The 26,761-nt window shown below is 41.8% G+C and overlaps 1 protein-coding gene across 1 annotated transcript; it reads right to left on the bottom strand.

Annotated features, from left to right (window-relative positions):
• Positions 1 to 17,949: 17,949 nt before the first annotated feature.
• DEFB116 (defensin beta 116) lies at positions 17,950 to 24,175 on the bottom strand (the record flags this gene model as incomplete). The annotated part of the gene is made up of 2 exons (XM_080716539.1): positions 17,950 to 18,176; positions 24,109 to 24,175. 2 exons carry the CDS (start codon positions 24,173 to 24,175, stop codon positions 17,950 to 17,952), a joined length of 294 nt encoding a protein of 97 aa, XP_080572665.1.
• Positions 24,176 to 26,761: the final 2,586 nt, after the last annotated feature.

Here is a 26,761-nt window from a genome sequence, read left to right as displayed (position 1 = left end):
AAGGGCCAGTGTGCTCTCTGATGATTAAAACTTTCCAGGAGCCCAGCCCTAACTGATCTATCTAGGCACAGACAGAAGTCACCCTGGCTCGCACTTCAGGCGGAAGTGGTTCTCACTTTGCTGACAAGGTTCAGAGGCCAGCACAAATTAGGTCTAAAGTTGAAAATTATCCCTAGCCTCCATTGACACAATTATCTGGAGAGCACAGAATTAAGGCAAGGTACAACCCGTGACTGTGGGCGCCACTTACCTCGACTCGTTCCTCAGAGCACTTTTACACTCGGGCCCTCTTTTTACCACTGTAAGGCTACATTCATGTCCTAGAAGGAGGACGTCCTTGGAATGTCAGAGAGTGTATCAGAGACTGGATATCAGCCTAGCTAAGCACTAAGTACTTCAGCTTCCCTTCGTATCACACCAGCAACTGCTGAAAGGGTTTTAGAAGCTATATATTCCCATAGCAAGAGTTTGTATGTGGTTTTGGCTAGCGAAATTATGCTACAGATGAGCTTAAAGACTTGTGTCAACATGACTGTGGCCATTTCTAAAATGGAAGTGTGGGATTGTTTTATTAACTCCATATACATTTCAAATCCTTAAGATCTTCTACATTCTTTAAATCATGATGTAAATCCGCCCTACCTTTGACTTCAAGAGAAGTCACTTTAGAGGGCCAAAGAGAGACTGAGAAATAAGTGGCCTCAACCTCAGTACGAGGCCACGACAGTCATAAGATGCATCATAGTCTTCTTGTTCCTCACTGGCCACACTCACACACATCAGAGGCCGTGCACTGTGCCTCCAGATCCTGCTCTCCATCCCACCCCAGATATTCTAGCCAAGTCATCATCTTTCCTTGACTATCACAATAGAATGAGTCTTGTTACTGGACTCCCAGAATTTATGTTGAGGCCCCAACTCCTACTACTTGAGAATGTGAGTGACTTGAAGACAGGGTCTTTAAACAGGTAAGTAAGATAAAATGAGGCCATTAGGGTAGCCCTAATCCCAAGCCACTGGTGTCTTTGAAAGGAGAGATTAAGACATAATTATTTTCCAAATAATTATGACACACAGGAAAGGGAACGTCATGTAAAACCGTAGGAGGATGATGCCCATTCTGCAAATCCAGGAAAGAGGCCGGAGAAGAACGCAAACCTACTGACATCTTGATCTTGGATGTGGAGCCTCCAGAATTGCAAGAAAATAAAATTTTGTTGCTTAAGCCGTCCAGTCTCTTGTCCTTTGTTATGTCAGCTCTTTCCAACTTTTCCAACTTTTTGGACAAGTTTACAAATTCATCCAGTTGTCCTCTCAAACTCTTCCTTCAAACCCATGGGCATTTTACTTCTGAGCTATGGCCCCAACCCTTCACAACATTTTTTTGTTTTGAAGTAGGATATTTCAGCCAGGCATGTTGGTACATGCTTGTAATCTCAGTACTTGAGAGGCTGAGACAGGAGGATTGTAGGTTCAGCCTCAGATAATCGTGAGGTCCTCCACAACTTAGTGAGACCCTGTTTCAAAAAGAGAAAAAGACCTGGAAGGCCCCTGAGGTCGGGGGCCATGTGGTGGGTGGGCAGGCATGGGTGGGGCCCCTTTAGGCAACCCCCCTACACCCGAAGGCCCCGGAAGTCCTGAAGTCCGGGCCCATGGCCCCAACCTGGGAGGGTGAGCGGGTGCGGGCGGGGCACCCTTAGGCAAACCCCCACCCAGAAGGCCCTGGAGGTACTGGCTGCATGGCCCCAATTCTGGGCAGGTGGGCCGGCGCGGGCGGGGCTCCCTTAGGCGATCCCCCCACACCAGAAGATCCCTGGAGGTCCGGCCACATGGCCTGGACCGGGGAGGGGGGGCAGGCTCTGGCGGGACAACCTTAGGCGACCCCACACACACACCCGGAAGGAGGTTGGAGCTGCATGGCCCCGACCCTGTGGGGCACCCTTAGGCAACCCCCCTCCCACCCGGAAAGAAAAAAAAATTTTTCACCGCTACCGAGTGCCTGAGCCCACATCCTCCCCAAACCACACATACTCTCTTCTCTTCTCTTTTTTTTTTTTTTTTTTTTTTTGGTGGTACTGGGGTTCCTGGAAGCCCTTCTACCTCCGGGCTACACTCCCAGACCTATTTTTACATTTTTTTATTTGGAAACAGGGTCTCCTAAGCCAGTGCGCGCGGCTGGCCTCAAACCTGCGCGATCCTCCTGTCTCTGCCTCCCAAGCGCGGGGATTACAAGCGTGCGCCACCACGCCCGGCCTCTCTTCTCTTATTTAAAAAAAAAAAAAAAAAAAAAAAAGGGAAACGAAAAAAGAAAAATATTCAAGAAGGGTTAAGATGACCGTGGCGGCAGCTAGAATATTGGAGATGCAGACAAAACATATCCATCTGAACTGGAACTTTTGGAAAAATTCCCCGCGAAGGAGGACTGCTGCTTCTCTACATCGCTAAGAATCCGGGACATGACCTGTAAGGACAAAGTCTAGCGGAGACCTAGGAGGAAGGCGGTGGCGGCAGCAGTGGCCAAGACTTGGATTTGGGAGAGGCAGACATCTGATCCAACCCACCCTGACCCTCTGAAGAAATTACCCCAAACGTCGAATGCTACTGTAGCGCATGCTTAGGAACACAGGACATTATGCGGTTTGGGAAAGAGTTGAAATGGTGGAGGCAGTCTCATTAGCAGCGGCAAGTACTCAGGTGAGGCAGGGATCTGACGTAATACACCTGGGACTTTTGAAGAAATTACCTCAGAGGCAGAATACTACCACCACACACCCTTGAGAACATGGGACAACCTGCTGGGTGAAGAGGGTGCTCGGATAGAAGCCTGCCAAGGGGTGAGGCCGGTGCCGGGGCCAGCGTGGTCGGGATCAGAGCCTGCCATGAGGCAAGACCGGTGCTGGGACCTACGAAGCCGGGATCGGACTCTGCCGAGGGGTAAGGCCGGTGCTGGGGCCAGCGAGGCCGGGATCTGAAACTGCTGTGAGGCAAGACAGAGCTGGGACTTGTGAGACCAGGATAGGAGCCTGCCGAGGGGTTAGGCCGGTGCTGGGGTCAGCGAGGCCAGGATCAGAGCCTGTTGTGAGGCTAGGCCGGTGCTGGGGCCTCTGAGGCTGGGAAAGGAGCCAGCCAAGGGGTTAGTTTGGTGCGGGGGCCAGCGAGGCCAGGATCAGGGCCTCCCATGAAGCAAGGCTGGTGCTGGAGCCAGCGAGGTCGGGATCAGAGTCCTCCGGGTGGCCAGGCCACTACTTGGGCTGTCAAGAGTGGGATCCAAACTTGCAATGTGGCATGCACAGAGAAATAGCACAGAAAATAAAATCCAGATGCTTCCCTAATTAGCAAGAACTAGGAGGAAAGGGGTAACAGGAGGAGGTCGAGTAGTAGAAAGGGCCCTAGTGAGAAGCAATTAAGGTGAGCAATCAAAGGGGAGGGGATGGGGGAGGATGGAATCTCTTTAAAACTCATGAGGTACGTAAACAATTATATCAAAGATAATCACCAATTAAGCATGGGATCGAGGGAGGGGGAGGGAATAGGATGGGGATTGGATGAGGCCTATTGGATGACATGTGCTTGTATATCCTCTCAAATCTTGTATTCCAAAGTGATGTATGATTACAAAAAATAATAATAATAATTGCCACAGAAAATAAAAAAATAAAGAGAAATAAAAAATAGAGCTGGAAATGTGCTCAAAGGTAGAATGCCCCTGGACATCTTAGTTCTCCTTTCTGTGGATTCTCACCTTCCAGCAGGCTGGTTTGGACTCATAGATACGTGGCATATTCAAAGTCATAAGTGTAGCAATAGTGTGAGGCCCAATGCATAACAACTCTTCAAGCTTCTTACATTAGTTTACTAATATCCTTTTGGCCTAAGTAAGTCACCTGACAAAGCCCACAGGCAAGTAATGGCAAAAAGGCTTTACCAAACTCCTTTAACTGGAGGATCTGCAAGAACCCACTGCAAGGTCATTGGTACAGATAAGGAAAGCATTGATGATCACTTTAAAATCTTTGATGGAGTTTTTCTTAGACCACTATCCCAATCTCTAATGCCATATAACTCTTTCTTTTCAACTTGATAGAGAAGGAGTCCTGGCTTTCTTCACTCACAGTTCTGTTTGTGAGATTTATCTGTTATTGCGTAGAGAAACAGTCTTCATCACAGGTTACACAGCACACGTTATATAACACAGGTTACAGAATGTGAAAGCAAAGAAGCCGGAGTCCAAATCATCTCAATAAGCCAGGCGTGGTGGCACACACTTGTAATTCCAGCACTTGGGAGGCTGAGACAGAAGGATCGCAGGTTCGCCAGTCTCAGTTACTTGTGGGGCCCTCTGCAACTGAGTGAGACCCTGTTTCAAAATAAATAATAAAAAGTAGGGCTGAAGGTGGAGCTCAGAGGTAGAATGCTCCTGGGTTCCCGTTAACACCCCATTATCATCATCTCTATAAAACCTGGGTTCTGTCATATACTACATTTCAGTCTTTGAGCAAGTACCTTCAGCTCAGTTCCTTCACTAGCCCCACTCATACAATGGCAATAATAAAATACATCATGACTATTCAGTGAGTTATATGTGTATTCTTGTTCATGTACTTTAGAGATAAGATGAATGATGCTTTTATATGCCTTTTGGTAAAAATGTATACTGTATATAGTCATGCGTTAATGTATATGCTTACAAGTGGATTAGACTAATCATATTGAAGGCATATCTTCAATTTTTTGTTTATATACCTACTAATAGTGTATGAGATTTTCAGTTCTTCCTCCTCCTTGGCAAAATATGGAAATGTGTGCACAGACATTTTCGCATATATTGAGTAATATCTTTTTGAGGTTTTAATTAGCTTTTCACTGACAGCTAATGAGTACTGGCAACCTTTCATATGTTTAGTGGCCATTAAAATACCCAACTTTGTAAAGTGTCTGCACATATTTTTTTTTTTTCTCTTTGTGGTAAGACACCAAGGTAAAGTATAATCTCCTTCCCTCTTTACTTTCTACATCAAGTGATCTATCTTAGTATTTCATTTGATTTGATTTTTTTTTTTTTTTTTGCAGTCCTGGGGATGGAACCCAGGTGGCATTCTACCTCTGAGCGACATCCCCAGCCTTATTTTTTATTCTTTATTTTCAAACAGGGTCTCACTGAGTTGCAAAGGGCCTCACTAAGTAGCTGAGGCTGTCCACGAACCACCATCCTTTGGTCTCAGCCTCCCAAATGTTTGGAATTACAAGTGTGCGCCACCACACCTAGCTCATTTGATCTCTTTGTTAAAATGTTTTTTAAAATGTTATGGCTGTCACCCAACTTTTCTCCTCTGATCATGAGTTTTCTTAGAATAAAAGACAGATACAGGAAGCTGACATCGATTTTATGGTAAAAGGATTTGAGAAGAAAAACTTCCTGAAGAAAGGAAAAGGTTGGGAAGATTCATTTAAACTAAAAAGGTTCATCAAATTTTGTCGTGGTGTCTATTTCATTTTGCCATTTAAAAGTGTAGACTGTGTTAGGCCTGAGAGTTACAGATGAACCCAAGCAGCACTTTTTGCCATTCACACAGTAGTGATATTCGGTTTCAGTTCTTGTGCATCTCTTTCTGCAGGTTCCTTGGCCGTCCTCACACTCCAATCCATAGTCTGATGCCTTCCCACCCGAAGGTAACCGCCTCATGCTTCCTGTAAACGGCACGGCCATGGTTAGTCTCTTTGCAATCATGAGGACACAAGTTACAGAACATTGAGCACAAAGAAGCTGGAGTCAAATCATCTTGAAAAAACCTGGGTTCTGTTATTTACTACATTGTAGTCTCTGAGCAAGTATCTTCAGCTCAGTTACCTGACTAGCTCCATTCATACAGTGGCAATAATAAGAGACATCATGACTATTCGATGAGCTCATGCATGTAAAATATTTAAAATACCATCTTGCACTTACTAAGGAAGTAACCAAGGGATAGCCTTTGTTGGTGTTATTCCTATTGTTAATATTATTAAAGGCCTTTTCCTAAGATTTTAGACCTGCAAGGCTTACCTCTGGGAGCATCATGGGCCATGCTTCCACAGACCTGCACAGATATATGCTTCCTGTGTTCAACTCATTGGAAATGGCCATGGTCTACTCCAAGGAAGTAAATATGTGCATTGATTCATAGAAGTGAATCAGTGCCTCTATGTTTTGAAGGAATAAATAAGTATGTACCATATGTGTAGCCTTTTGTGCACTGGACTGTGCAGAAACAGGTACTATACTTTCACATACCACATTTCGGATAAACAGAGGCACACAGAAACAGCTCCGTTTATTTATGGACCCAGAGCCACACATGACTGAACGTGGACACATGTACTTACTAGAGGCCTAGCAGTGTAATAGTGCCGTGTCCACTCGACAGTAGCACAGACATATACGTGTGTACACAGCCCTTTGCCTGGAAATACTTGAGTGATACAGTTCCTGGCATGCAGTAATCATTCAAAACATGACATTAGCAGCACTTAATGCTTTCCCCCCCAAAACTAGAGTCCTTCAGAAAGAAATTAGTAACTACGGTCAAACGCTTAACACAAGTTGTGCCAAGAATTTCGTGTGTCACTGAAAACATAACAATCTATCATTACCTCCATTTTAAAAATGAAAAGCTGAAGCAAAAAGAGAGGCTATGTTCCTGCAAATGCTCCCCAAACTGATGAGAAAGAGAGCCAAAATTTACTTTCCTTCTCTTTCTTCTTTCTCTCTCTCTCTTTTATTCTTCCTCCCTCTCTCCCTCCCTCCCTCCATTTCATTCATTCATTCACTCATTCATTCATTTAGTGGTACTGGGGATTGAACACAGAGGTGTTCTACCTCCAAGCTACATTCCCAGCCCTACTTCATTTTTATTTTGAAACAGACTCTCGCTGGGTTGATGAAAGTCACTACTTGCTGAGGCTATCCTTGAACCCGTACGTCTCCTGTCTCAGCCTCCCAAGTACTGGGATTACAGGTGTATGCCACCATACCTGTCAAGATTTAATCTGCAATCTACAAAACTTGAATTATTCAGTGATATCAGCTCTATGTGGACACCAAATATCTACACCAAATATCTACATAAGGCCTTTAGAAACTAGTTAAGAAACTACAACAACCAATGAAACACCTAGACCTGGGGAATTTCAGACTAATGAAAAACTGAAGGCAAGAAATATCAGGGAGCGGAATGTAAAGGACCAGCTAAAACCAAGCATGGTGGCACATGCCTATAAGCGGGATGTGTGAGGCTGAGACAGGAGGATCACAGGTTCGTGGTCAGCCGTAGTAACTTAGCAAGGCTCTCAGCAACTAAATGAGACCCTGTTTCAAAATAAAAAATAAAATAATGCTGGGGGTGTAGCTCAGAGGTAGAATGCCTTGGGTTCAATTTCTAGTACTGCAAACAAAATAAAATAAAACAAACAAAAAACAACAAAAACATTAGGTTCTAGGTTTTGTATGCTTAATGGCAGCCTTTTATTATTGATTCAATCTCATTCTCTCTTTAGATTTTCTATTTCTTCATAATTCAATATTAATGTATGTTGTTAGGAATTTATTCATTTATTTTATATAATTTGATTTGTTGCTGTATAATTAATTGTTCATGGTCATCTCTTTTGATCTTGTGAATTTCTTTTTAAATATATTGGTGCACCATAATTATACATCATAATGAGGTTCAGAACCTAGATGCACACAGCCCCCCTCCAAATCCCCCCTTTCCTCCTAATATTTACTATTGAGATGGTATTATTATATTATTATTTTGCAGTACTGGGGATGAAACCCAGGAGTATTCTACCTCTGAGCTATACCCTCAGTCCTATTTTTTATTCTTTATTTTGAAACAGGGTCTCACTAAGTTGCGGAGGGCCTCACTCAGTAGCTGAGGCTGGCCGCGAACCACGCGATCCTCCTGTCTCAGCCTCCCAAGTACTGGGATTACAAGTGTGCGCCACCACGCTGGTCTTGAGATGGTATTAATAACTTCAGTATGTACATAGCGTTATTTAGACTGTCTCCTTCATCAAGTCTCATTTTTTCCTCCTCTTCTCCCTTCCTAAACCCCCTTCACTCTTCTACTGGTCTCTCTCCTTAGGTATCTGAAATACTTTTGTTTCTTGTTTTCTCTTTAGCTTCTATATATATGAGAAAACACACTACCCTTCATTTTCTGAAACTGACTAATCTCAGCATAATATTCTCTAATTCTATCCATTTTCCTGCAAATGACACTTTTGTTATTTCTTATGGATGAGTAAAACTTCATTTTGTGTGTATAGACCATAGTTTCATACTCTATTAATCTGTTGATGGACATGCAGGCTGGTTCCATAATTTGACTATTGTGAATAGTGCTGCTATATGTATAGATATAGATAAGCATGTATCACTGTAGTTTTCTGACTTCTAGCTGTGGTATCTGTTGTAATATCTCTCTTTTTTTTTTTTTTTGGTGGCACTGGGGGTGGAAACAGGGTCTCTTAAGCTAGCGCGGCTGGCTTCGAACCTACACGATCCTCCTGTCTCTACCTCCCAAGCGCGGGGATTACAAGCGTGCGCCACCACGCCCAACTGTAATATCTCTTTTTTAACTTCTATTTTATTTGAATCTTCTCTTTTTTTTTTTACATAATTAGTCTAGTTAAATGTTTGTCCATGTTTTGTTGATATTTTAAGAAAACTCTTTCATTGATCTTTTCTATTATTTCTTTATTCTCCATCACATTTATTTCTTTTTGTTTATAGTTTATATAGACCCAAAATATGTTATTAAGTATTTTGTATATATCAGTATATCCAAAATATCATTTTATTTATTTTTTACTTGTGGTTCTGGGGATTGAACCCAGGGGCATTCTGCCTCCAAGCTATACCCCCAGCCTGATTTTTTACTCTTTATTTTGAAACAGGGTCTCACTAAGTTGCAGAGGGCCTCACTAAGTCGCTGAGGCTGGCTGTGGACCTGGATCCTCCTGTCTCGGCCTCCCAAGTACTAGGATTACAAGTATGCACCCAAATATCATTTTATTAAAATTAAACTATTTTTAAAATATTAATGAAATAGTTTGCAATGCTTTTTCTAAGTCATTGAAATCCACTGCCTACATCGTACTAATAGCCCATCTCAATTTGAACTAGCCACATTTCAAATGAACTGTAGCCACCAATGACTACATTTATTATACTAGATAGCACAATTCTAAACCACTAAGCTACGTCAAAGCAGCGTCTTGAAGATTAAGTTAGTGGTAATAGGAAAATGTAGACCCTCTAACCAGGGCAAAGAAAGTACCCCAAAGTTTGGTTTCAGACAGTGCCACCACATTGGCCAATGCCAACACTCAGCCTCTACCCAACAACCAGCCCATCTATAAACCCCATCTACTCCAACTCTCAACTTTATCAAATGTCACTGCCAGATCCATCAACGACAAATAAAATCCCCAAGTCAGTCTGTCTCAAACCATAAGCCCAGTCTAATTCCATAAATATAGCCCTCCTTTTTCAACTCATCCCTGCTTATTTTTCTATCATTACCTTCTCTACACCACAATTCATCCCTCATCTACAATGTAGTTCCTCATTCATCCAAAGTCTTTGACTTGAACTGAATTCCTCAACCCTAGTTTTTATCCCAGGATCTCATCCCAATGACATCGCTTCCTTAAGTTCCTCTCTGCCAATCCTCCTCACCATCCCACCCATGAGTACCCGAATCTTAACTTGATATTGGAAATACAAAGCCAATACGAGGTTTAGACATGACAAAACCCCAGGGGAAAACTTCCTGAGCTTCCTCACACAAGGTCACCAAAATTGCAATGGCACACACAGGACCCTAGAACCTTTGAGAGAGGTTTGAGTTACCTGGAGTTTTCTGTATGAGGATCAGCAAGATGGCAATAGTCATTAAATAGGGCTTCATGACTGACGGGTCCTGAGAGAATGAAAGATGCAAACCAGGGGCTAAGTAGAGATCTTAGGAGCAAGCAGGAAAGTGCTCTGCCTTTATTAGCTTCAGTAGGCCAGGTTTGTGGGCAGTGAACTAAAAGGAATGAACACACGCTGAAGTCAGCCAGGCAGAAGGTAACATGTGCCACTCAGCTCAGTTGGACACTCTGTGTGCCTTGGTAGCACCCGTTCCAAGGTGGACTTTCCTTTCTAGTAATATGTGAAGCAACATTATAGCCAGTTTATATTTTGTGTCAAACAAAGCAGAAAAAATGAGTCAATCAGTTAAACGATGGACACAGTAGTAAATGATTAGAAGAAATAAAGAATTTTTTAAAAACTGGTCTTCATTCTCCCATCAGGAATATATCCAATTAATCAATCGCACTGTGTACCCAGTACTTTATTAGTCTCTATGCATTTTTTAAAAAGAAAAATGCAAAAATTTGATGAGACCTGAAGGAAATGGGGGAATAATCCAAAATATTCACCCTGGTTCAACTATAGATCAGTCTTTCATTCCTGCCTGCCTAGGTCTTCAGATCTAGGCAATACCATACAATACCATACCAAAGAAGTTGTTACATTTCCTTGCATATTGTAGTAAAATACCATGAGCTTGGGCTTTACAGATTTATTCTTTAAAACCAGTAGATATCTTGGCCAGAATATTAACTCTTAAGTTATAAATGAATGCCCCATGTCAATGCATTCATTCCTTTACATCCTCATTTCCACCTCCCCTTGGTCAAAGACCCGCAAGACCCACAGTGGCAGGTACTTCCCAATATCTATGGTCCTTGGGTCCACACTTTAGGAAGTTCTACCTTGTCATGTGTTCTTCTTGACTAAATTGGAGGTCAAATCACAAAACTTTCAAATCTACATAATAGTTCATGATGGTGAGTTTTTATTTTTATTTTTTGGTTCTGGGGATAGAACCCCGGGGGCATTGTACCTCTGAGCTACACCCCCAGCCCTATTTTTCAACATACTTTAATAAAAACTTTAAAGAAAGAATATAAATTATATAGAATATAAAAAGCACAGAATTGTCAAGAAAATTTTGAAGAAAAATAATAATGATGGTGAGGTCTAATATATTAGAACTATTTATATGATTATAATTGTAAAGACAAAAAGCCAGATATGGTGGTGCACAGTTGTAATCCCATATTCAAGAGGCTAAGACAGAAGGATCACGGTTTGAGGACAGCCTCAGCTACTTTAGTGAGGTCCTTTGCAACTCAGTGAGACCCTGTTTCAAAAGAGAGAATAAAAAATAGGGCTGGGGGTGTAGCTCAGAAGTAGAATGGTTCTGGGTTCCAACACCAAATATCCACCACCAAAAAATATATATATTTCTAATAAATGTATAGAAATATATTTATATGCAATAAATATATATTATTCTAATAAATATATATTTATTTTCTTCCTGCATCAATATTTCTTTGTCTTTACAATTATTTTTTTCACAAGCTACAATCCTCCTGTCTCAGTCTCCCAATGCTGGGATTACAAGTGTGTACCACCATGCGCCACCTTATTTGGCTATCTTAATAACAGAACAGCCCCATCCAGGAAGGAGACCCCGCTCTTAGACCCAAATACTGTATTAGTTCTTGATCTCTGGTTTGATTGCATCCAGACAAAATTAAACTTTATGATCTTTACAGTTTTACTTGAAAAAAGTATCTTTCATCTAAAAATAGTTCATATAATTTTGTTTCAAACTAAGATATTTGATATTCTGCTTTTCTTGCAAAAAATGACCAAATCTTGCAAATATAAATTCTACACATTTCATTGTGTGTGTTGCTGGGAATTGAATGTAGGGGCATTCTTACCTTCAAGTTACATCCCCAGCCCAATTTTTTATTCTTTATTTTGAAACAGAGTCTCACTAAGTTGTGGAGGACCTCATTAGTAGCTGAGGCTGGCTGCGAACCTGGATCCTCCTGTCTCAGCCTCCCAAGTACTGGGATTACAAGCGTGCACCACCACGCCTGGCTTCACATCTTATACACTTATCACATGTGTCTTTATTGTGAAGTATAAATTATAAAGCAGGGTTAAAGTAGAAAGTATGCCAGGTGTGGTGACACACACTTGTAATCCTCGTGCTCAGGAAGCTGAGACAGGAAGATCCCGGTTCACAGCCAGCCTCAGATACTCAGGTACTTACTGAGGCCCTTCTTAACTTAGTGAGACCCTGTTGCAAAATAAAGAATAAAAATAGGGCTTGGGGTGTAGCTCAGAGGTAGAATGCCCCTGGGCTCAATCCCTAGTTCTGTAAAAAATAAATAAAGTGAAAAGCGTGGCACACGCTGCCAGGCATGGTGACATACACTAGTATTCCCAGTACTTGGGAAGCTGAGAGGAGAGGATTGCAAGTTCAAGGCCAGTTTCAGCAACTTGCTGAGACCCTCAGCAATTTAGCAAGATCCCATGTTTCAAAAAGAAACAAAAAGACCTAGGGGTGTAGACTGGAGGTAGAACGCTCCTGGGTTCGATCCCAAGTACCTCTTGTTTGCAAATGACACATACAAATGTAAAATGAACAAGTGTCAATGATTTCATTTAGCTTATAAATAAGAAGTCGGCAAGATATTAAGACCGATTTGGAAAAAGAGTGATAAATATAACCAGTCAAAAAAATTCTGATCTGGACGTGGTGGCGCACACTTGTAATCCCCGCGATGGGAGGCTGAGACAGGAGGATCGCGCAGGTTCGAAGCCAGCCTCGGCTACTTAGTGAGGCTCTCAGCAACTTAGTGACACCCTGTTTCCAAAGAAAGTATAAAATAGGCCTGGGAGTATAGCCTGGAGGTAGAAAATCCCCTGGGTTCCACCCCCAGTAACACACACACACACACACACACACACACACACACAGAATTCTGAAACAAATTTTCAAGAAAATGTGAGGCTGACTGACATTCAAAGCTGTCCTTCCTACTAGATAGAAAACAACTGGACTCGATGGCATTCATTCCATTTGTCCCTTTTCATTGTTATGTACTGGAATAGTTGGCATGATGCTTAAGAATTTTTGCAAGACACCAGCTTTTTATTAAGTTAACCTCTTCTTAGAATAATAGAATTCAAGAAAAATCTACTAGATCTTATCCAGCACTCTATCACAATAACACCAGCAACGTACAAACTCTGGATAATTTTTAAGGATTTCATTGGTACAATACATATCATAGTGAGATTCACAACACCTGTTGGCGTGTTTCTCTTGACATCCCATGCCCGTCCTTCCTTCCTCGCTGTACATGCTACCGAGGTGAGTAGTGAACATTCATATGCAAACATAACATTATTTGGACCGCTTCCTTCCTCGAGCCTCCTCCCCGCCTCCTTTGCACAACCGCAAGCCCCTTACATTATCCTAATGGTCTCTCTCCTCATTTTGCTGAAGTCCTTTTCTTTCCTATTTTCTTGCTAGCTTCCACATATGAGAGAATACATACAACCCTTGACTGTTGGGAATTATGTTGCTACAAACACCAGCATGCCGATTTCACTATAGTATCCTAATTTGAATTTTTTGGAAAGATACTGAGATGAAGTTTAACTGGGTCACATGGTGTTTTTATTCCTGGTCTTTTAAGAAATCTTCATAGTGGCTGTACTAATTTACAATCTCACCAACAGCATATGGCACCTCTTTTCCACCACCTCTTCACCAGCATTTATTATTATTTGTATTTTAAATGATTACCATTCTAACTGGGGTTAAATAGAATCCCAGTGTAGTTTTTATTTGCATGGCCCTGATTGCTAATGATGACAGACATTTTTATATACTTATTTTCCATTTGTATTTCTTCTTTTGAGAAGTTTCTATTCAGTTCAATTGCCCATTTTTGGTTAGTGTGTGTGTGTGTGTGTGTGTGTGTGTGTGTGTGTTGAGTTCTTTAAATATTCTAGATATCAGTCCTCCATCAGTGGAGTCGCAGGCAAAGACTTCCTCCCATTCTGTGGTTCTCTCTTCAGACTCTGTTTTCTTTTGTTATGCAGCTTTTGCCATCCCATTTATTGCATTTTAGAGGTCTCACTGACGAAGTCTCTGTCTATGCCTATATGTTGGAGAGTTGGTTCTATGTTAATTGCTGATATTTGCTGCAGTTTCTGGTCTAATTTCTAGATCGCGAATCTGTTTCATACTGACTTTTGTACAGGGTGAGAAATAGGGCTATAGCTCATTTGTCTACATGTGATGTATTTACTGTTCTGTTGTACTTGTGTTTTATTTTGTTTTGTTTTTTTGAGGGGTGGGAATTGAACCCAGGACTTTGCTCATAGCTACGCAAGTGCTCTACCACTGACCAGCGCCTTATAAATGACCCAGGCTGATCTTGGACTTGTGATCCTTTGCCTCAGCCTCCCAAGTAGCTGGGATTAGAGGCAAGCACCACTGCACCTGGCTAATTTCTACTTAGAGTTAAACAGGTGAAAAGTCTTTGGTGCATTTGAATTAAGTTAAATAGCTTGCACGTATCATTATTTCTAGGAGTCATTCTTTTAAACATTAAGACATTTTTAGTAAGAATGCTTTAAGGGCTTAATCTTATAATTTAGTAGTTTCTAGAAGCTCTATAGAAAATTTAGAGGTATATGAAACTCTGAGACTACACTGGCTTTTGAGTTTGAAAACAAAACCATTTTTTTTTCTATTCTTTCTTTATCTCCTTTCATTCTGTCTTTCTTGTCATTTTGCCAGTGGGCTTTTATATGTACATGAAAAGGCTTCTGGGTTGTTTAGTTATTTGAGGTTCACTAGTGACATTCTTCAACCTCTTAGAGGCTTATCTATGAAGGAGAGAATTTAGAGTTTTATTTTCTTTGTAAGCCTCTTCTTTCTACAAATATCATGATTGCTTTCTATCAAAAAGAAAGGGGATAATTTCAGATCTGTCAGTTAGATATTTTGGGACATCCTGCTCTCAGGATAAAGCAAGACAAAATGTCACTAGTTTGGGAGTTATGTAATATCACAGTAGTCTCAAATAAGCAAAAGAGAGATGGGATTTTTTTTCATGACCCCACAAGGGGGGTCTAATCTAAATAACAGCAACATGATTTTTTCTCAAGTATAGGTGGTAAGGGTTAAAAGACAAAAATATAGTTAGGCTCAGTTTATAGATATCAATCTTCTATCAGAGAAACAAATGGAAAACATTTTCTCCCATTCAGTAGGCTCTCTTTTCAGACTTTTGTTTCATTTACTGTATAGATTTTTAATTTGATACCTTCTCATTTATTGAGTCGCAATTTCAGACTTTTATGCAGGGTGAGAAATAGGGGTCTATTAGAGTTTATGACCTCGACCTGAAATATGAAGATATTTGAGCTCAAGTGTGGAGCCAGCAGATCTCTGGACAGCAGAAGGGAGATACAAAAGGGCATCTGAAAGGAAGGACATGAGTGAGTTCAGTTCACATTCTGTTCCCCACCTCTGCTCTCCCCAGCCTCTTACAAGTTGTGCCAGATTGTCTTGGAAGAATGATCAGACTCAGACGTTTACAATAAATGTTTGCTATTTATTAGAACTGTTTTTAGGAATGAAAGAGATGAATACCCACCAGGCAGGGGCTTGGAACTACTTACTCCCAGTACTGAATGCACCAAAATCACAGGCTTCGTTCTATAAATTAACAAACCCAGACACTGTATAAGTTAACATACCCAGACACTCTATAACACCTGTGTTGATGAGCAGTGGAGAAAATTAAACTTGAGAAGGAAAAGTGAGCAAATTCTGGGGAGAAAAGGGGGGTCTTTAGAAAATAGCAAACCTCAAAGAAGCTGCTTGCCAGGAGTACTGATAACAATCAAAAGAAAGATAGACATATATACATTTACATACATACATACACACACACACACACACACACACACACACACACACACACACACAAGTGGATCACATTCCTTGGTAAAGATCCTCAAAGAAATAACATTGAGGATTTCTTTTTTTGTGTGGTGCTGGGGACTGAACCCAGGGACATTCTACCTTCAAGCTACAACCCCAGCCCTATTTTTTTATTCTTTATTTTGAAATAGGGTCTCACTGAGTTGCAAAGGTCCTCACTAAATAGCTAAGTCTGTCTGCAAACTGTGATCCTCCTGTCTCAGCCTACCAAATTCTGGGATTACAAGTGTGGGTCACCATACCTGGCTTGTGGATTTTTTAGGAAAAAAACAAAAGGAAGAGGAGAAAAGGAAGAGACCCAGTGAACAGATTGCCATTTGTCTAACTAATAACGAGCAATACAGGTAAAATATGTATGAAGGGATATCAAATAAATATCATGGTGCAAATGGCAGAAGACATTCAAAAAATGACTAAGGTAAGATGCGGTGGCACTGCCTATAATCCCAGTACTTGGTACGCTGAGACAGGAGGACCTCAGGTTCCAGGACAGCCTCTGCAAATAGATCTCACCAATCTAATGAGACTTTGTTTCCAAATAAGAAATAAAATTGGGTCAGGGGTGTAATGCTAAGGTAGAATGCCTCTGAGTTCCATCCCCAGTACCAGACACACACACACACACACACACACACACACACACACACACACACACACTCAACTAAGAAAGAATACCTAGAAACCAGAAATCAACACAAACAAGGGCAAGATAAAAGAACTGTGAAGTACTAACTAGAAGCAAAGTAAATGGTAAAATGTAAAGAATGTTTACATTTTTCATTGGGGAGGGCACTGGTAACCCAAACCAAGGTTATTTCAGTAGAGAGATAAATATGAGAACTAGGTTTCTCTAGTCAAGAATAGCAATGCAGAACTTCAAGAACTTAGTTGGTAACAGGAGTTCTAGAAGTTTGTATCCAAAGAGGTGGTGGAATGCAAAGAGCATACATAATCCAATAGAAAAGTCATCAATCAAGCCGGGCGTGGGGCAAATGCTTGTAATCCCCGCGCTTGGGAGGCTGAGACAGGAGGATCGCGCAGGTTCGAAGCCAGCCTCAGCTACTTAGTGAGGTTCTCAGCAACTTAGTGAGACCCTGTTTGCAAATAAAGAATAAAACAGGTCTGGGAGTATAGCCTGGAGGTAGAAAAGCCCCTGGGTTCCATCCCCAGTACCACAAAAAAAAAAAAAAAAAAAAAAAAAAAAAAAAAAAAGAAAAGAGAAAAGGAAAGAAGAAGAAGAAAGAAAAGAAAAAAGAAAAGTAATAATTCTGCTTATTCAACTTTCCAAGAGCTTTGCCACTTAGCAGGTCTTACCCTAATTTACCCATCAAATCCCTGTCCTCAATTCCATCCATCCACCAGGTTCTAGGTCTTCGTGAGGACACTGCAGTATGCCAAACAAACTTAGTTCTCTGGATGTTAAAGGCAGCCCTGCTTCCCGGACTCAGTGATCTCTCCTACATGTATGCTGGACCATCCAGACTCCGTTCAGATCTCACATTCTTTCTGTGACCTCAGAACAGTGCCAAAGCAGAGCAGAAGGAGGTGAGCCCCTCCGCACCCTCTACATCCACCAGTGTTTTTTGTTTTTTGTTTTTTGTTTTATTTTTTTGGTGGTACTGGGGGTGGAACCCAGAGGCTTTCTACCTCCAGGCTATACTCCCAGACCTATTTTTATATTTTATTTGGAAACAGGGTCTCACTAAGTTGCTGAGAGCCTCACTAAGTAGGTGAGGCTGGCTTCGAACTTGCGTGATACTCCTGTCTCCACCTCCCAAGCGTGGGGATTACAAGCGCGGGGATTACAAGCATGCGCCACCATGCCGGCACACCAGTGTTCTTTTTATAGTTGGGGGCAGTGTCCTGTACTTCATAGCTTCTCAGCTCCCAGCCTAGTCTCTCCTGCCCAGTGCTCACTGCTCAAGACAAGATACACACACAAGAAAGAATGTAATTTTGGGGGAAAAGCACTCCAGCATGTGGAAGGAATTCCCTCAGGAGGCGGTGATGTCGGCGATGCTTAACTCTGAGAGTAGTTTGAAGTGTTCATAACTGACAAGTTAGAGTTGGTGATGGTTTTGGAACTGGTTGTTTTCTTAAGAAGTTTCAGGCAGCACTTCTGGTCATGTAGGCAGGTCAAGTGCTGGATTTCATACTTTTTGCAGGTATTTCTGCACATGCCTTGGTAAAGCTCACATGGATTCCAAGGCTCTTGACTCTTTCTGTTGTGGAATCTGAGCAGGCCACCTAGAAAAGACAGGCAGTAGTAACAATAGAGGTAAGGAACCATGATTGAAAGAGAACAAACCCTAAGAATGATAAGAGCACAAGATGAGGAGTCACAGCCACCAGGATTCACTCCCAGGTTCAGTCATTGGCCAGCTTTATCCTTAAGCAACTCCCTTCAGCACTCTGCCTCTCCACGTAGCATATTTGCAATGGGTATAATCATGGATCCAAGTTCCTAAAGATTTTGTGATGACTTCATTAGTTAGCATAGATGATACACTTGGAAAAGCTCTTGGCATATAATTAGTAACTAAATATTAGATGATGCTCTTGATATGATAGTCTTTCCCCAGGGTCTGGGGCTCCAGTGGCTGCCACCACAATCATATATTGGACATGTTTCCAAATGCCCATAGAGATGTGGAATCCTTACACACAGTGCCTCAGAGACAGGAAGGACTCCTATGAGGCAGGGCATACACCTGGGCCCACGTACAGGGCCTTTATGCTCTGAAACATACATAGCACAAACGTGTTCCACATGTGTCTCTCTCTACATTGGCCCCACAGAAACAGGGCTTGTCCCATGTGAACTGCACCCTGGCACACACAGGTACATATCCACAGCTCATTGTATTCACAGATCCACACTCATGCATATACATGTGTGCCCTCTATACAAACCTCAACCACACACTTAGCACACACAGCTGAAGTCCATCTCAATAGCTTATGTGTACAGGCTCTCTGTCTGGAAGTACCCAGTGACAAAGTTCTAACGCTTTGCCTTTTATAAATACCAGTCATCAAGTATTAACTACCTGTTCGGATTTTTCTGAAGATAAAGAAGCTAATAGAAAAAAAATATTCACAGTCACTACTGCCTATTATAGCATGGTCCAACATCTACTATGTACCAGGCATTTTATAAATAATATCTCAATGAAACCTCATATAAACCTGCTGTCATTTCTTCTTTAGATGAAGACACTGACATGCAAAGAGAGATTTTGTTCTTTGCACATCCCCACAGTTTGTACCCGACCAGGCCAGCCTTCTGTTTTTGATCTATGTGACATCAAGCCCTGCTCCTGCCTCTGTGTCATTCCCTCTCTGTGGTGGGATTTCATAGGTAGCATCTCCCTACATGTCTTCAAGCATAAAGTTTTCACCAGATAATTCCGAATACTTAGCTAAGTATTCAAGGACTATCTACCCATCCCATCGCCCCCCCCATTTATCAGCCCTCACTGTGTGCCAGGCACATTCTCAGTTCTAACCACCCTGAGGGCTCTGATAATAATATCATCCACTATTTACTAACTGATTAATTAATAAAATAAATTCACTGTTTACTAATAACATTAATTTACTATTCATAAATTTTACTATTCATAAAAGTGGAACAAAAAAGTTTAATATTATTTCCCACATGGTAAAGAAAACATTTTGCCAATTTTCTGACAAGAAAAAAATACAAGGTTGGTTCTAAGTTCAGGTGATGATGAAGAATAAGAGGCGAAATGACATCCCTCAGCATTTGGTAACTGTTGTACATATGAACTACCCAGAAACCCATCCTCCACCATCAGAGTACCACGGTGTCCCCACCTCAACCATGGAACCTGTTGTCTATCTTTATCTTTTCCCCTATCTTCCTCTGTCTTTTCTGTTCTCTCTTTTCTCATAGGAGATCTCCAAGGGGACTCTCCAGGTTGACCTACATATGGAGGACTTTCCCTTTCTCCTAACACACTAGATAGAGACCAGAGCACCCAAGATGTGCTACCTATAGTCACCAGAGTGATGAATTGGAAATAGAAATTAAGAATGAGAATCAGTCAGGCTCTCTTTTCTTTACTCTCTTCTCATGGAATAAACTAGTCAATGAACATTTGTTTAAAAGATCAGGAAATTAAACTTGAGACCATGCAGCTCCTTGACTAGGGCATAGATCCAACACTTCAACACATAAGCACAGGTAAAAACTTACTCAACAAGACCCCAAAGGCACAAGAAATTAAAGAGGGTGAATATGTGGAATTGCATTAAATTGAAGAGCTTCTGTGCAGCAAAGGAAACTACCAAGAACCTCAATAGAAAGACAACAGAATGGGAGAAAATTTTTGCCAACTATTCCTCCAATAGAGGAGTGATATCTAGTATATACAGAGAACTCAAGAAAATCACCACTAAGAAAACAAATAACCCAATTAAAAAAATGGGCAAGTGAACTAAATATATACTTCACACAAAAAAAAAATTCAAATGACCAATAAATGTATGAAAAAATGTTCCACATCATTAGCAGTCAGAGAGATGTAAATCAAAACTACCCTCAGATTTCACCTACTTCCAACAAGAATGGCAACCATTCAAAACACAAACAACAAGAAATGCTGGTGAGGATGTGGAGAAGTGGGAACTTTAATACATTGTTGGTGGGATTGCAAATTAGTGCAGCCATCTTGGAAAATAGTATGGAGGATGCTCAGAAGAAGGGGAATGAACCTACCATATGATCCAGCAATACTACCTTGGGTATCTAACCCAAGATATGGAGACCAAGCTAATAGACTAATGCATGCTTATCTATGTTCATAGCTGCACAATTCACAATTGCCAAACTATGGAACCAGCCAAGATGTCTGTCAATAGATGAATGGATTACAAAATATGAGGTATGTATGCAATGGAATTTTACTATACAAGCTGGGCATGGTGGTACATGCTTGTAATCCCAGTACTTGGGAAGCTGAGACAGGAGGATCACAGGTTCAAAGCCAGCATCAGTAACTTAGTGAGGCTACTTCTCCTGTTTCCAAATAAAAAATAAAAAATAAAAGAATATATTAACTTAAAATACAGTCTTCTGCACCTTAGTGAGACCCTGTTTTAAAATAAAGAATAAAAAATGGGAGCCGGGTGTAGTGGCACACGCTTGTAATCCCAGCATTTGGGAGGCTGAGACAGGAGGATCGCGGTTCGCAGACAGCCTCAGCTACTTAGTAAGGCCCTTTGCAACTTAGTGAGACCCTGTTTCAAAATAAAGAATACAAAATAGGGCAGGGGGTGTAGCTCGGAGGTCAAATGCTTCTGGGTTCCATCCCCAGACCCAGCAAAAAAAAAAAAAAAAAAGAATAAAAAATGGGGCTGAGGTGTATAGCTCAGAGATAGAATGCCCCTGGGTTCAATCCCCAGTACTGCAAAATAAATAAATAAATAAATAAATAAATAAATAAATAAATAAATAAATAAGACAGTCTTGTATTTGGGTGATGAAAGAGAAAAATGGCTTTGATTGTCCCAATAGAGGAGTTCCTGTTCATAAACTCTGCCAGGTGAAAGTACTAAATGGTTATTAGAAAAGCAGCCCTAGGTACAATTTCTGGAGCATGGAGTGCTGTCTTCATTTTTAATTGTTTTTTCTTTAAACAAACCCACCTGTGGTTTCAAGTATTTCAACACAGGAACTGAGCTTTGCTGAGCATGAGAACAAGCATCTGTCAATGAAAGAAGGAGAGAAGTAAGTAGGTAGGGGAATATGAAGTAGGAGGAAGATGGAATGGAGAAAGAGGGAAAAAAGAAACTGCCGAGGGAAGAGAAAGGAGAGAATGGGAAAACAAGAAACAAAGACCAGTCGGGCATGGTGGCCCACGCTTGTAATCCCCGTACTTAAGAGACTGAGACAGGAGGGTCGAGGTTCCTGGCCAGCCTCAGTTACTTAGGGAGGCCTTCCTCATCGTAGTGAAACCGTTTCAAAATACAGAGCCAGGCATAGTGGCACTTGCTTGTAATCCCAGCATTTGGGAGGCTGAGACAGAAGGACCATGGTTCAAGGACAGCCTCAGCTACTTAGTGAGGCCCTTTGCAACTCAGGGAGATCTTGTTTCAAAATAAAGAATAAAAATAGGGCTGGGGGTGTAGCTCGGAGGTAGAATGCCCCTGGGTTCAATCTCTAGTACTGCAAAATAAATAAATAAAGAGTAAAAAAAATCCAGACCCCATGGCCTTGAACTCATGACCAGGGAAGAAGGAGCAAGCCTGGCTTTCCCACGGGGCTACATTGGGACTGCCTCCACTGTGTCCATGCCAAGGGCTGATAGGAGACTCAAGAGCATTCTCATCTTCAATTCATTTATCTTCATTGCTTACAGTTGTATCTATTGTTCTGCAGTGCCCCTGAAAACCACACTGGAGAAACTTCCTCAGAACTTGAAAATAATATTAGATTTTTTTTTGTGTCGGGGGGGGGGGGGTCAGAAATTGAACCTATGGGCTTTCTACTTCTGAGCCATACTCTCAACCCCTCCTGTTTTTATAGTATATTTTGAAACAGGGTCTTGCTAAGTTGCTAAGGCTGGCTTCAAACCTGGGATCCCTGGGATTCTCCCATCTCAGCCTCTGAGGTATTGAAATTATAGGCATGCACCATCCACCATGCCTGGTTTACTGGATATTTTTCTAGTTTATTCTTCTAATTTCTTTTCTCAATCTTACCCTCTTATTTTGTTTTGCAAATCTTATGTTAAGCCAGGCACAGTGGTGCAAGCCTATAATCCCAGTGACTTGGGAGGCTGGGGCAGGAGGATCCTAAATTCATTGTCAGCCTGGGCAACTGAGTGAGGCCTTATCTCAAAATAAATAAAAGAAAGTGAGGCTGAGGATGCACTCTGCATCCTCCTAGTAACACACACACACACACACACACACACACACACACACACACACACCCCAAGATCTCCTCTCTTAGACATTTTTAAATATACAGTACAGTATTATTAACTGTACAAGCTACACTGTACAGTAGATCTTGAGCTCTTATACATGACAGGGTAGTCTTTTCAGTGGACAGTATTGGGAAAACTGGACATCTATATACAAAAGAATAGAATTGGACAGCATATACAAATATCAACTCAAATGAATTAAAGACTTAAACCTAAAACCAAAAACTGTAAAACTCTTAGAAAAAAACCACAGGGGGAAACTTCTTGACTTTGATTTTTGCAATGATCTCTTGAATATAATCCCCAAAGCAGAGGTGACAAAAGCAAAGCAGATAAATGGGACTGCACCCCTCTAAAAGCTTTTGCAAGGCCAAGAAAATCTATCAGGAAAATGAAAAAGCAACCTCAAAATAGAAGAAAGCATTCTCAAATGCTATACCCAGTAAAGGGTTAATATTCTCCCATTTTGGTAGCCACAGCCCTGCTGTGGTGAGTTCCACTCCTTCTTCAGTCTTCTCACTGCAGACTCAGGACTGGCAGCCCCTGCCTGGACGAGACACACACTCTAGCAAACACGGCACCCACTGGAGTCAAGCCCTAACTTCAGTTCCAGCCCTGTCTCTTCTGGTACCCACGAAAAGCCCAGTTACTAAACATAATACAAACACAACACTATAAAAGCCCCTTGACACCCGCTCACAGTTTTGATCCAAACACAGTCCAACTATAGACCCTTCTCTCTCCCAGCACCCAGTTTCACCCACTCTACTCTCATCTTCATTTAACAAAAATACCATTCCCTCTCCCAAACTACAGCAGAGCATCAGTCATGCTCAATTCTGTAAGTAGAATTGTCCTCCATGTGCTCATCCCTTTTGTTTTTTTTCTCCAATATTACACAGTCCCTAAAGTCTCACAACTGCCCACAACTCACTATCCAACATCAACTGTCCTTCCGTCCTCCTGCAGTCCCCCAACTTGGACCCTTTCCTGCCCTCTCAGTGACAGCACTGCCTAACATGCTTCATGCGGTGATTCTCCATCATGTCAAGAATAGCAGTGGAGAGGAGCCACGTGTGATGATCCTGGGTGTAACATCGGCAGCCTATCTCAGGCCAGAAAAGGCTCTCAGTGTCATGTAGTAGGTGTCATCTCAGAAGTCACCAAGATACCAATACTGCCTGCAAGACCCAAGAACCTTTGAGAGAGGCCTGAGTTACCTGGAGTCTTTTGAACCAGGATCAGAAGGATGCCAATGCTCACTAAACAGGGCTTCATGACTGACATGTCCCAAGAGAATGGAGGGCTGTGTTGCAGATGACTGGTAGAAATCAATGGAGCAGGGCAGCGACCTGCCTTTATTAGTGTTGGAAATGGGCCGGGTGTGTGCAGTGAACTAAAAGGGACAAGAGACACTAAACCAGTCAAGCAAAAGTATGACATGTGTTGCGCATCTCAGCTGGGTACCTTGTGTAAGTGTGGAGATTCCCAGCAATACCCAGGCCAACATGGGCCTGCCTTCCCAGTAAGACACAAAGACAAATTACAACCAGTCAGCATTCTGTGTGACATAGACTTGAATAAATGAATGAATGACTCAAGCAAGCAAGCAAGCAATGAGAAAATCAATATATAGCTATACTAAATAATCATTTTAGACATGTCTTTACTAGAAGAAAAAGAATGATAAATATCATCAAAATATGAGAAAATATAAAACATAAAAGACAAAGAAAAGAATGAAACCTGATCAATTTAGAAAACCCACAAACCACAAAGATAAACAAAAAAGAGAAAAAGAAACAAATTAAACTGGGCATGGTGGTGCACGCTTGTAATCCCAGCATTTGGGAGGCGGATACAGAAGGATCTGGGTTCGCGGCCAACCTCAGCTACTTAGTGAGGCCCTTTACAACTCAGTGAGACCCTGTTTCAAAATAAAGAATAAAAAATAGGGCTGGGGGTGTAGCTTGGAGGTAGAATGCCCAAAACCAAAAAAAAAAAAAAAAAAAAGTTTCCAATATAACAAGAGTAAGTCCTTACCTATCAATAATGCCCTTGAGTATAAATGGATTATTCCTCAACTAAAAGACAGCCTGCATGAATGGATTTTAAAAGATTCAATATAACATTGGTGAAATGGGAATTCATATCACCAATAAAAACACATAAAGACTGGGCCGGGCGTGATGGCTCACGCTTGTAATCCCTGCGCTTGGGAGGCGGAGGAGGATCGCGCTGGTTCAGAGCCAGCCCCGCTGGCTTAAGAGACCCTGTTTCAAAAAAAAAGAAAAAAGTACCAAATAGGTCTGGGAGTGTAGCCTGGAGGTAGAAGGGCTTCCAGGAACCCCAGTACCAAAAACAAAACAAAACAAAACAAAACAAAAATACATAAAGACTGGAAGCAAGAGAGTATAAGAAGATATTTCACACAAATGAAAAAAAAGGTACATAAAAGGTCACTGTGTGCTGATAAAGGAATCAATTCAATAAGAGGAAACAACAACTGTAAATCTATGCTCCTGATGCTGGAGCACCCACTGACCCACTGACACAGAACAACATAGTTAGACCCACAAGGGAGACCACGTGGCTCCAGCTGCATGCACCTAGCAGCAATACCACTCAAAAGGAACATACTGAAAATCATGGACTCTTCCCACACCTGCAATAACCAAGTAATTCAGTAAATAATACAAAGATGGCTGTCAGGAAATTTCTTTTTAGGTAACACCTAAAAGTAAGCCAAGAAGCCCAAAAGAGCTCAACACTACCTTACCTAAGACCTGGTGGTAAATGATCGTTATAGAGTTTATGCCGTCAGAAGGTATGAACGCTGCTCTGTCGTGTCGGTGGCCAGGGGGTTGCCTCTTTGGCTAAGTCAGATCCAGGTCTTACTGAGTTACATCATCCCAAGTTGTGGAGGCCCGAAGTTGTCGAGGCTGACTTCCAACCTGCTATCCTTCTGCCTCAGCCTCCCAAGTACTGGGATTAGAAGTGTGCACCACTATGCCTGGCTTTCTTTGGAACCCTTGAACACCTAGAATCTACTATGGGAATCACTGTAAAAAGTATTCTGTAGCCAGGTATGGTGGCACACGCTTGTAATCCCAGCATTTGGGAGGCTGAGACAGGAGGATCGCGGTTCGCGGACAGCCTCAGCTACTTAGTGAGGCTCTTCACAACTCAGTGAGACCCTGTTTCAAAATAAAGAATAAAAAAAATGGGCAGGGGGTGTAGCTCGGAGGTCAAATGCCTCTGGGTCCATCCCCAGACCCGCAAAAACAACAACAAAAACAAAAACAAAACAAAACAAAACAAAAGTATTCTGTAAAAACACTACAAATACCAATAACCTCACAATCCTTATCATCCCCAGTTTTCTATGGAATGAATGAACCTTACCCTCAAAGAATTCTTTGGCAAAGTTTAGTCAAGCCACTGTCTTCCAGGGACCCAGAGCTTTACCTCTGGTCCTATGAAAAGTAGGGTTAACTCCCAGGAGCAAGCAAGAGGTGTGCTTTTTTGTTTTGTTTTGTTTTGTTTTTTTCTCCCTCTGAGTTGAGAAGTGCGAGGTGTTTATCAGTTCACAAAGAGTTCGCCCATTGTGCTGGGCTTATTATGCCATCATGTGGACAGACAGTGGAACAACTCCTCAGAGACAAATCTACCATCGGTTTTTGGTTGGCAAGCTGGGTTGTCATGCTGGGAAGACCCCTGGTAATTGTGGCTGATAACTCAGAACACCATCAAATGAAAGGGGAGCAAGACCTTGTGTGTCTCAGTGAGGCGGCATCTGTGACAGATGGGCTGTAGCTCCCGTTAAAGTCGTCACGTCCAGACGGCAACTTAAAATTATATGCAAGGTGTAGG

This window comes from Muscardinus avellanarius (assembly GCF_963383645.1).
Source record: "Muscardinus avellanarius genome assembly, chromosome: 19".
Classification (NCBI taxonomy): Eukaryota; Metazoa; Chordata; class Mammalia; order Rodentia; family Gliridae; genus Muscardinus; species Muscardinus avellanarius.
This window is presented reverse-complemented; position numbering and strand designations above follow the sequence as displayed.